Consider the following 12,399-nt stretch of genomic DNA (forward strand, 5'->3'; position numbering starts at 1 on the left):
AGTCAGTTAAGCGCCTAACTTCTGCCCAGGTCATGATCTTGGGGTCCTGGGATTGAGCCCCACATAAAGGCTCTGTGCTCAGTGTGAAGTCTGCTAGTCCCTCTCCCTCTGTCCTTTGCCCGACTCATGCTGTCTCTGTCTCTGTCTCAAATAAATAAATAAAATCTTTTTTTTTTTTTAAAAGCCAGTCACGAAGGCTCACAGACTATGTGGATTCCACATATGTTAAATGTCCAGAACAGGCAAATCCACTGACATCTAAAGCAGATTAGTAGTTCTCAAGGGCTGAAAGGGGAGGGAGGAATGGGAGGGACTGCTAAATGGGTAGAGAACCTCTTTTTGGGGAGATGAAAATGTTCCTCAAGTGGATAGTGGTGACAGCTGCCTGACTTGAGAACGTTTGCCTCGTCTGCTTCAAATGGGCCCATTGTGTGGTAGCTGAATTACATCTCAGGAAAGATGTTATTATTATTAATTTTTAAAGTACTGAAGTTGCACTTTACACAGGATGCTGGGCAGGACCGAAGAGGGCCATGAGCTCCCTTGAGGGTAAACGGAGCACTTCCTGTGTTTTTTGCTCTGATATTAGTACTGCATGTCTCTGTGGCTTCCTGGAGGCCCTCCTGGGCTCTGATCAGCCACAAAAGCATCTTCCAGTTTCAGATTGGAAGCATCCAAATATGAGCATTCCCTGATTTTATTTGGCAAATGCAATCTGTTGTCATTTTTTACCATGAGCTCTATATGAAATTTCTGGAAGGCTAGAAAAAGAAAGGCAAAACAGCAATTTTTGTTTAACTTAAGTTTTCTTCCACAGTTATTTGATCTACCCTTATTCTAGCTCTGCATTTGTTTCTTCCTCACCTTTTGGTGAGAAAGAGAGTCTGAGAAATTAGATGTGATTTCCTATGACGGAAGCTGCAAGCAGACACCTAGTGATGGAGGTAGCCTCAGGAGCCCATCTTGACAGGAACAGGCAAAGCCAGTCTTTGAGGGAAAAAACAAACCCGGGTGGGGGGGGCACAGGAACCCTTTAACTCTCACATTTGCCTCTAAGGATGATCAGAGAATTCAATGAGGACCGAGAATATTGGACCAAACTCTGGATCTAGAAACACCTTGATGCTGGGCTTCTCTAAACAGCCAGCCAGCTGTTTCAAAACTCATTCCAAAAAATACTCCATGATTGGTCCTTAGGCTCTAAGATGGCTTTTAACATGAAAACGGAGTTTGCCATTGAGGGGCTGATTCCCAATGGGCTCTTCCACTGCCAGCTAAAGTAGAGGCTACATTTTAGTGATGAGAAACCAAAATATTAAGAATGGGGAATGGATGGAGATGCGGTAACATTCTGAGTGATTCCTGATGTATGGTTGGATCTGAAAAGCAACTTCAACTCAATTATGAAGTAGTCAGGATAGCTTTACAGAATAGAACCCTTTTTTCTTTTAGCTGGGAATTTTTCACTGGATTTGTTGCTCTCTTTCATGTGTTTTAGTGGTGTTTTGTGAACTTACTGGATCTGAGCAGAATCTGCCCTGTTTAATCTACACATGTTTATGACTCTTGATACCATCCACATGTGCCATTGTTGCATGTTCTAGAAGGCTGCAGTCTACCATTTTGTATTAGCTATTGATTCAATAGGCATTTCGGAAAGGGGTGGCAGCACCCAGAACTGCTTCCCAGATGGCCTGCGGTGAGCATGTCAGAAGCCTGAAGCAGTGCTGGGGGAAGGGGAAGGGGAAGGTGTCGGCCATGAAAATATTTCCCAGAGATGCTTATAACCCTGGGTGACCTCTGACTTTCCTAGAAAAACACAGGATGGTGGGTGGACCGTGTTAGCTGGGTATTAAAAGCAAGAGTGCCTCCTTTGAAGACTGGAGAACAGGAAGACCCAGGGAGTGCCGTTAGCAGGTACTCACAAGCTACTGTTAAGTAACAAAAACCCAACCAAGTAAATTTGAAGATCTCACTAGCTTTATTCCTTGATTCGTAAATGTTGCAGCATCCCATCTAGAAGGTAGAAGGGTGCTCTGAGGAGATGTACCAAATGGAAGGATTTTGTGGAAAGAGGATAGGGCACAAAAATTATTAGCAGGAGCAAAGAACTGTTCCAGGCAAAGCTTTCCCTTGAGGGAAGAGCAAGGGTTCTTATAAAGCAGATGACCGCATCTTCCTTTGGGGGATGGAAGGGGAGCCCTGTGGCAGACTCCTTGGCACTGAGGGAAACACCCTTGACTGACCAGTTAAGACTGCATTTCTAGGGGCAGTCGAAACTGCAATTAGATTATGTATCAAGTGCCAGTTTGGCGACTTGGTCTCAGAGACGCCAGTTTGGGCCCGCCCATGGTTGTCTTCTGAATGGCAGCATAAATGCTCAAAGAGAGCCGTGGTTCTCCATTTTGGTTGCCCACTAGAATCACGTGGGGGAGCTTTACAAAAGAGTGATGCCTGAATCCCTCCCCCGGAGAGCCGGAATTAATGGGTCAGGGCAAGGCCAGGGCACTGGCTTTTCTAATGCTCCCCAGATGGCTACGATGGGCACCCACAGATGTGAGAAGGGAACCAGAATGCCTTGGCAGCTAAGGGCAACCGGGCAGGGGCCCCATGAGGATGTGTGGTGAGTTCCTCTCCCATCAGGCTAGACTCCCACGAAGAGTCTCCAAGAGGAAGGACCTAGAAGAGGGGAAGTTGGCTCAGCTGGCTGCCCTCAGAGGGACCCTTCATGTTTCTGCCACAGAGTCTTAGTGGTGACCCACAAGATGATCTGCTGAATCCACTCTTGTCCCAGAAGTCTTGGACATTTTCCACATAAGTGGGGTCCCTGCCTTCCTTCATAGCTGCCAAGTTTGTAGGCTCAGCAGTCAGTTGCCCACATCCTCCTCAGTATGGCAGGCCTCCAGACATTCGATGAGGCAGCAGGATCCACCCTATCTCTCGTCACAGATCCGGGATGAGCTCCTTTTGTTACAAGGTTTCAGAGGTTCCTGCTGAAGGTTAGACCACAAAGAGTAAGTGAGATAATGAATCACAAAGCTCGGTACCCAGCACAAAGTTAATATATGATAATAGTGTCAATGTTGTTACTTAATGAAAAAGAAAAAAAAAAAAAAGGAGACCCACCCCCGGGGGGCCTCGGTCGTGAAGTGTCTGCCTTCGACTCTGGTCGTGATCTCAGGGTCTTGGGATCAAGTCCCAAGTGGGGCGGGGTGGAGGGTGTCCCTGCTCAGCAGGGAGTCTGCTTCTCCCTCTCCCTCTGTCCCTTCCTACCGCTCGTGTTCTCTCTTTCTTTCTCAAATAAATAAATAAAATCCTAAAAAAAAAAAAAAGAGAAGTTTCCAGCACCTCAAACGGTTCCATCATGTGGAGAAAGGGCTTTAGACGGCTCTGGGGAGAAAAGCCTCTGACTGCCGAAGCAGACAAAGCAAGAAGGCAAATGAGAAGGAATCAACTGGACAGTTAGCTGGGACAAGGGTTGGTGGCCTCACGTCCTTGCCAGTGTCCCTGTGTGTGGTGTGGGTGCCATTAGCCCTCCTGTTTTCGTGTGGCTCTGTGACTTAGCCCCGAAGCCTCCGCAGGGACATAGGCTCAGCCTGTCCCACTCACCACCAGTGTGGACACTACACACCAGGGTGTGGTGTTCTCGATCTCTCTCCTGTTTAGGGGCTACCTCTCAGCCCAGGCAGCATCCCCTCAAAGAAGTCCCCCAACAGCATCCCCCTGCCAAGGGGCAGTGGAAATGTCACCTAATAGGAAGATACCAGGACAGAGCCATTTATAACGTTAGAGCAACAGAACAAATGTGAAAACGCCTGCACAGATTTTTTTTTTCCTGAGACAAAAATCCATTACCAGCTCATTTTGAGAAAAATCCTATGTATTTTGAACACATATGGGAATTGAAAAGTGTTGGAATGATGACTATTTGTAAGCATTTGTATATTTATTACAATTTTCCCCAACTAGTTATTGTGGGAAATTTTTTCAAAGATTTATTTATTTGAAAGAGAGAGAGAGAGAGATTCCTGGAGCTCCCCAGGAGTTCTGAGTGCAGAGCCCAAAGCAGGGCTCGATTCCACCACCTGAGCTGAAAGTCAAGAGTTGGATGCTCAACCGACTGAGGTATCCAGGCGCCCCTATCTGGAAAACTTTTTAAGCTATAGAGAAGTTGAATGTCTAGATACCGGGCATTTAGAATCATTATTAACACTTTGTCATGGGTACTTCCTCTCTGTCTCTCTCTCTCTACACACACACACACACACACACACACACAGACACACACACATTTTTAACATCCCTGACATATAGATTTTGTCTGACAATCAATACCGAGGCAACTTCCATCCTAATATTTCCTTCCTTCCTTCCTTCCGTCCTTCCTTCCTTCCTTCCTTCCTTCCTTCCTTCCTTCCTTCCTTTTCTCCCTCCCTCCCTCCCTCCTTCCCCCCTCTCTCTTTCTTTATTCCTCTCTCTCTTTCTTTCTTCCTTTCTCTCTCTCTCGTTCTTTGCTAACTTTTTTTAAAGTAGGCTCTACACTGGGTGGGGCTTGAACTCTCCACCTGAGATCAAGACTGGAGCGGAGATCAAGAGACAGAAGCTTAACCAACTGAGCCCCCCCAGGAGACCCTCTTTCCCTCTTTCTCTTTTCTCTGTTCAAATACTAATGGTTCCTCTTACAACTGATGGCATTTTAGAGTCAGCAAGACAACAGAATTGGTGATGTGCCCAGCACAGCGTCTGGCTCATTGTCGGTGCCATACAAGTGGTGGCCATTATTACTATCTTAATAGAACAGGGAATTTGGCAGGCTCTCCTTGTGGTTCTACCTATTTTGATCTATTTTGAAGCTATGCCACAAAGTGTGTGCTTGGTTAGAACTGTTTTACCTTCCTGATGAATCGAAACTTCTACACAGATGCTCTGTGCCTTAACGTCTTCTTTCTTTGATGTTAATGTAATGAAATCAGCTTTCTTCATGAGAATTTGCCTGGCATGTACTTTGCCCTCTTTTTAAAAATTTCCAATTTTTCTAGATCTGTATGTTTTCTATGGGTCTCTTAGAAACAGCTAGAATTTTACTATCATTTAAAAAATATACTCTGACAATTTTATCTTTTACTGGATTGCTTAGTCCATTGACTTGTTGATCTATTTCTATTATATTACTTATGTTTCCCATTTGTTCTGCCTTTTTTTTTAAGGTCCCTTCTTTTTGGTCAGAGTAATCTCTTGAGTGAGTCATTTTCCTTATTCTGCTTTTTCCTTTTGGTACAGAGTTTCCCAACCTCTCCTCTATTGATATTTTGGGCTTTATAATTCTCTGTTGCATGTTGGCTATCTTGTGCATCATTGATTGGCTGCTTTGCAGCCTCTCAGCTTCTTTTCCCCAGAGACCAGTAACACCCCTCCAGTTCTGACAACCACAAATGTTTCCAGACATTGTCTCATGTCCCCTGCGGTCAAAACTGAATCCCTTCCTTGAGCCAGATGGAAACCACTTCTCTAGTGATGAGGTGACTCTAGGAATCTATACATGCTTAACTTATCCATGTCTCAAAACAATCAGTGTCTTTATTCTTCTCTGAAACACAGCAGGAACATGAAGTCATTTTCCCTACAGTTCTTCCCCTCTGTGTTTCAGTTGTTGCATTGACAACCCAGAATAGAGTATTACTGTCATATGTAGTCAATATTTGTTTAGATTTACTCACGTATTTACCAGATTCTCTCCTCTTTTCTTCTTAGGTATTCCCACGTAACTTCCACGTGGGAAGGGTATCCTTCAGCCTACAACATACCCTTTAGATCTTTATCTGATCAAGACCTTTTGATGTCAAATGCTCTCAACTTTTGTTTGTCTGAGTCTTTTTGTTCCTTTTCCTGAAGGGATACACATTTTGTAGGATATACAGGTCTAGGTTGACCGAGAATTTTTAAAAGATTTTATTTATTTATTTGACAGAGAGAGAGAGAGAGGGAGAGAGAGAGAGCACAAGCAGGAGGAATGGCAGGCAGAGGAAGAGGAAGAAACAGGCTCCCCACTGAGGAGGGAGCCTGACACAGGACTCAATCCCAGGACCCCAGGATCATGAGTTGAGCCAAAGGCAGATGCTTAACCAACTGAGCCACCCAGGTGCCCCTGACTGAGATTTTTGATGCACTTAGAACTTATTTTATCCACTTTGGGTTTCTGTTACTGCTGAGAAATCATCCATAAATTTAATTGTTCTTCCTTCAAAGGTAATCTACCTTCTCTGTTTTTGATGTCTGGTAGTTTTATCATGATGTGGTTTCTCCTTATTTGTCCAGCTTGGGATTTGCTGGGATTCCTGATTTGGTAGACTGGTGTCTTAAACAGCTGTTGTCTTTTCAAATATTCAAATTGGCTTCCTCATTTCTCACCTGTCCTCTGAGATTGTGATCAGACATGTAATAGATCATCTCACTCTATACATCATATGTCTTATATATTAACCTCTCACATTTTCTTATCCTATGTTTCTCTATATTGCCTCCTTGATGTTCACTTCAGATCTACCCTTCCAGTGGTTAATTTTATATGTTAACTTGGCTGGGCCATAGTACTCAGGTATTTGATCAGATGCATCTGAATATTGCTGTGGAAATACTTTTCAGATGAAATTTACATTTCAATCAGCAGACTTTGAGTAAAGTAGATTATCCTCCATAATGTGGATGGGCCTTATCCAATCAGTTGAAGGCCTTAAGAGCAAAAAGACAGAGGTATTGATGGAAGAGGTAATTCTTTCTCAAGGCTGCTTTTGGACTCAACTAAATGTCAACTCTTCCCTGGGTCTCTAGCCTATCAGTCTGCCTTATGTATTTTGGACTCACAAACCTCCATGATCTTATGAGTCGATTCCTTAAAACCAATCTCTCTCTACATATAAGTCCACACATCCTATTGGTTTTGTTTCTCTGAACCCTGACAGATACACTCCCCTTCCTGCCCAATTTTCTTATTCTCTCTTCAGCTGTGTCTAATTGGTGGTTCAACCCATTCTCTGACTTGTACATTTCAGTGATTAGAGTTTTCATTTCTACAGGTCTATTTGCACCCAACCCCCCAAATCTATTTGGCAATTTCTCAGTCTGTAGCAGATTGTAATGATTGCTCCCAGTGATTCTCTCCCTTCTTTGTAAGAGAATTATACATTCCTCCATTTGTCACTACATGACTTGCAGTTCCTCCCCAGGGGAGGAGTACTTCCTCACTCATTGACATTGGCCTTGACCATATCTTTGACCAAAGGAATGTGGCCAGAAATGACAGGCTCTATGCCTAAGCAGAAGCTCTAAAAACTATTGTGGGGGCTGACATTTCTCTCACCATTTAGCATGCCCTTCAGCCTTGATCCTAGAATGAAGAGGTCACTGGGATTAGAACAGACTGACAGTTGACCTTCAGCCACAAACAAAATGAGTGAGAAACAAATCTTTGCTCTTAGTCATTGAGATTTAGGATTCATGTGCTGCCACAATAAAGTGGAATGATCCAGCCTCTTGTGCCTTCCTGACATTATCAGTGCCCCTTACATGCATTTAACTCTGTTAAGCAGGCTTTGTATTCTGTGCACAGCAGGGTCCGAAGTCTTTGTGGGTCTGACTTAATTGCTTGTTGTTTCTGCTGGCTCTTGCTAATGAGGATTTCCCTTTGGGTTTTGTGATTTCTAACAGTGAACTCTGAAGTTTTCGTTGACCACTGAGACAGTGTGATTTTGGGCTGCACACCTTTCATTTGAGATGATAACTTCTCAGGGAGGATATATTTTGCCATTTCACTCTGAAAACACAACCAAAACCAAAAAGGTGCCCTTGTAGTCCCAGCTAGGGATGTGTGGTAGGCTGAATAATAACCCTCCAAGATTCCAGGTCCTAATCCCCGACACCTATGAACATGTTTATTTGGAAATAGGGTCTTTGCAGATGTGCTTAAACTGAGGGTCTCAAGATGGCGAAAATTTCCTGGATTATCTTGGTGGGGCTTACATGCAACCACAAATGTCCTCAGAAGAGCGAGGCAGAGGGAGACACACACAGAAGGTCGAGAAGGTCATGTGAACACAGAAGCAGAGACTGGAGTGAGGTTGCCACCTGCCAAGGGACAGTCAGTGTTTGGGAAGAAGAAGGAACACATTGTCTCCTAAAAACTCTGAAGACTTTTCGAACACCTTGAATTCAGCTGAGTGATACTGATTTGGATTTTTGGCCTCTGGAACTGTGAGAGAATATGTTTCTGTTAAATCACCACGTGTGTGGTACTTTGTGAGAGCAGCCCTAGGAAACAAATATGGTCACAGGGTGGGATTCATTTATTCCTAGTAGTCCTTACACAGAGGGGATGGCTTTTTGGGATTTCAGATTTATGAAGAGGGCTCCTTGAGACCCCATCTTAGGTGAGCCCTGGTCTTTGTCCTCTGTCCCCTCACAACTTGTGAGGGACTGATATCCACAGGGTTTGTCAAATGCCCTCAAGGTGAAACGTGACACTTGGTCAGCTTTTATAGATTTTGGCCTCTGGATATTCCTTCCTTCCTTTTTAGGAAATAACTACAATGTTTTTTTTTTTTAAACATTACTCCAACATTTCAGTTGATTTCATCTAAGGGTCAGGAAGGTTGTCTAGTCAGCCATGTTGTGGGAAACGGAAGTCAAATTGGCATTCCTTATCATCAAGATTGCCAAAGGATAGACGTGTCCATTATTTACTGTGCTGAAGGCAAGAGCAGATCGTGTCATTAAAGAGGTGGTCAAGAGATAAAAGGAGTGCTTAGGGGGATGGGGAATACATGGTGGGGGCTGCTTCTCAGCACTAAGCAAATGTCTGTCAGCAGTGGGAGTTGGGGAGTGTGGGCAGTGTGAGGGAAGCAGACAACAGTGCATTTCTCAGTGTGCTTCGAATTGGTCCCTGAGGTGATCCTGGTTCCACCCTTACCACACAAAATACCTGGGGTCTTTCCCAGTAGGGCAGGATATCAGTTGTCAGCTCTTGGCCGGGGAGGACCCATAGTTTTCTCTCCCCTTGTCTTTGCACCTCGTGTCTCCAATCCTCGGTAGGAGGCTGTTAGCCCCTCAGGCTCCAGCTAGCCAATCTTGGGCTTCAACTCCTTTTCCCTAAACCCTTCAGGACCTCCCACCTCTGGAGGGAAGGTGTTTCTGTCAACTCCCTCAGCTAGGAAACCAAGCAGAGAGATGTCTCATGCCCACCTTCCTCCTACACATGCTTTTTTAGGCCTGGGAAATCCACATCCATGCCGCTCCACTGTTGGAGGCCTGCTCTGAGTTTTATTTTTAGTATTTAAAGATTTTATTTATTTGAGAGAGAGAAAGAGGGAGGGAGGGAGGGAGAGGGAGAGTGTGTGCGCACGGACACAAGAGTGGGGAGAGGGGAAAGAGAGGCCCAGGCAGGAGAAGCAGACCCCCTGCTGAGCAGGGGGCCGAATGCGGGACTTGATCCCAGGACCCCAAGATCAAGAACTGACCCACAGGCAGACACTTAACTGATTGAGCCACCCAGGGGCCCCTGCTCAGGGTTTGTTTTTTTTTTTTTTAAAGATTTTATTTATTTGTCAGAGAGAGAGGGAGAGCGAGCAAGCACAGGCAGACAGAATGGCAGGCAGAGGCAGAGGGAGAAGCAGGCTCCCCGCCAAGCAAGGAGCCCGATGTGGGACTCGATCCCAGGACGCTGGGATCATGACCCGAGCCGAAGGCAGCTGCCCAACCAACTGAGCCACCCAGGCGTCCCCTTGCTCAGGGTTTTAGATGCGAAGATGAGAAACTGATCGGGGCTGATACAAGCAGAAAAGGAGTTTGGAGATGGACATAGAGAGGATCTCACAGATTCTCTTAAAGAGTTGGAGGGAAATAGCTTCAGCGGGGACCCAAGCAGGAACAACGTTCAAATCAGACCCCTTCTGGTGGGGATGTCACTGTGCTGGTGTGAGCCCCCGTTGGCCATTGGCTACTTCTCCCCAAGCTCCTGCTTCTGCTGCTGGTGCCCACCTTCTAAGTCAAAGCTGGGCTGGAGCCTCTAGGCCAGCAGTGAGGGGGCTGGGGAATGAGCATGCAGCATTTGGAGCCCCCAGAGAGAGGGAGAGTTTTACATCTGCAAGGGGGGAGATTCCTCAGACACATGCAGGAGAGTCAGGTGCGAGGGGAGGCAAAAGAATGCTGAGAGTCCACAGCGGGGAGAGGGTGAGTGATGGGGTGTCTCTTTTCTTCTCTCCTGAGCTAGATGCCTCCCCAAGTTGAGTGCCCCTCCCCCATCGATGTGTGTTTAGGAAGTAAGAGCTTAACTGGGGAAGAGAATCAATTTCTCTCCCCTGTCTCAAGATGAGACCCAGACCCCAGTTAAGATGTCTGGGGGCACAAAGAACTGCAAATATGGTGATCCCTCCCTCACAGTGTTACTGAAAATAATTTAAAAATACTGAAATGTAAAATGAGTGCAAGGAAGGTCAACGATCTTCTCGTCTCCAGCCCTACCCCCACCCTGCCTTTCCCCCACCTCCCGAGCCCATGACACTTCATTTTAAGAATGTCAAGTCATTCCAAGAAGTGTTTTTCCCCATTTTTGTGGCCTTTGAGGAATCTACTTTATTGGGCAATCTGACACAGAGGAAGGGACACTGGTTGCTGACCTCAGTGTGTGGGGTTAAGTTCATACCCATGAGATTGTATCGCTGATATGAAGAGCTACCATTTGTTGAGTGCCTACTGAGTGCCTACTGGAGACAGCACTTTTTTTTAAAAAATATTTTATTTATTTACTTGACAGAGAGAGACACAGAGAGGGAGCACAAGCAGGGGGTTTGGAGAGGGAGAAGCAGGCTTCCTGCTGAGCAGGGAGCCCAATGCAGGGCTTGATCCCGGGACCTTGGGATCAAGATCTGAGCTGAAGGCAGACGCTTAATGACAGCCACCCAGAAGCCAATTTTTTTTTTTTTAAGATTTATTTATTTTAGAAAGAGACAGAGAGAGCATGAAGGGGGAGGGGCAGAGGGAGATCGAGAGAGCGAATCCTCAGGCGGACTCTGCCCTGAGCGTGGAGCCCAGCACAGGGCTCGATCACACGGCCCTGAGATCATGACCCCAACCGACTGAGCCACCCAGGCGCCCCTGGGGGTGGTGCTTTTCATGGAATATGACTAATCCTTAGGTCTTTTGATTTCCACGTACAGATGAGGAAGCTGAAGGATCACAGGCTAGCAGGTGCCTGAGTGGAACCCAAGGCTTCCTGGACTGATCGCTCCCAGATACCATTAGGCCCTCCCCCCACCCCGCACTGTTCCCAGGTGACGGAGGAAAGGACCGAGGAATACCTGTGGAACGGACAGGGGAAATGGCAAACGACAGCCTCACGTGCTATCTGCCAAGTACCCAAACGGGGTACCGTTCACGCATACAGATGAACTAGAGAATAAAACTGTATTAGAGCACCAGCACTATATAGAACACGTACAGATAGCAAAATAAATCCAGTCCAAGTATCCCTGAGAATCCCAAAAGTTCGCTGGCCACCGTGACTTGAGGCTGTTTTCCGGATCCGTCTCTTGGCCATCTGGCTGGATTTTGCAACATCTCGTTTTTTATCCCTCATTTTAAGTATTTTTGTTTCTTCTAATTAAAAATTGTTCCTCATAGGAGTGAGCAGAAGAGGCTGGAAATTATACTCCTTAGTGATCAAGAATTTTTTTTTTTAATCATTGAGGCCTTTATAAAGCAACACATTCCCACTGTGGAGTGTTTTTTTTTTTTTTTTTTTTTTTTTTTTTTTTTTTTGCCAAGTGAGCCTTTAAGATCTAGCTCTTTGGTTGTTCAGTTGTTGTCCTGGAATCTGAGAGTTTTAGATGCGGGGTTTGCTCAGGTGGTTTCCTGCTGACCCTCACAGGTGGGCGAGAGAAGGAGGGGGGTGCTGTACTCCTTGGTGTGCACTCCCTCCTCGGGGACCAGCTCGGAGGAGCCCTGCCCAGACGGGGCCCCGGGGGTGCTGCCATCGCCAGGATTCTGCCTGCTGTTTTCGGAGACTTGTGTAATGACACTCAGTTTGTCAAAGATTTCATCAGCAGGCGGGAAGGAGAAAAACAGAAGCGTACTGTGATGAGGGTGGCCTAAAAACTGTGAGGGGGATAAAAAAAGAAAAGAAAAAAAAAAAAACCACAAAGTCAGTGATCAAAATTTCCCCATTCCTTTTTCTGGGCTTAACACAGATTTTATATGGAACTCCTGGCTGGAGAAGGCTGGTTTAAAGCATGTGACAATCACAGCATCAGAGTTCCTCAAAAGTTTAAAAATAGAATGGCCACACAGTGCAAAATTTCACTTCTGAATACATACCCAGAAGAACAGAAAGCTGGGTCTCAAAGAAAGAAC

General features: G+C 45.6%; 1 protein-coding gene across 3 annotated transcripts in view; it reads right to left on the reverse strand.

The window, feature by feature from the left end:
* Positions 1 to 2,426: 2,426 nt before the first annotated feature.
* Positions 2,427 to 12,399, reverse strand: part of IL10RB (interleukin 10 receptor subunit beta) — a 32,152-nt gene continuing 22,179 nt past the window's right edge. The window contains exon 7 of one of the 3 annotated variants that reach the window (XM_047720836.1): positions 2,427 to 2,993. In XM_047720836.1, coding sequence (XP_047576792.1) covers positions 2,934 to 2,993 — 60 coding nt within the window. In that variant the 3' untranslated portion in view covers positions 2,427 to 2,933. Of the gene's footprint in view, positions 2,994 to 3,647; positions 3,750 to 11,840; positions 12,145 to 12,399 lie in introns of those variants that run through there. The other 2 variants (XM_047720829.1, XM_047720820.1) reach the window with 2 other exon arrangements.

The sequence above is a fragment of the Lutra lutra genome, chromosome 1, assembly GCF_902655055.1.
Source record: "Lutra lutra chromosome 1, mLutLut1.2, whole genome shotgun sequence".
In the NCBI taxonomy this organism is placed as follows: domain Eukaryota; kingdom Metazoa; phylum Chordata; class Mammalia; order Carnivora; family Mustelidae; genus Lutra; species Lutra lutra.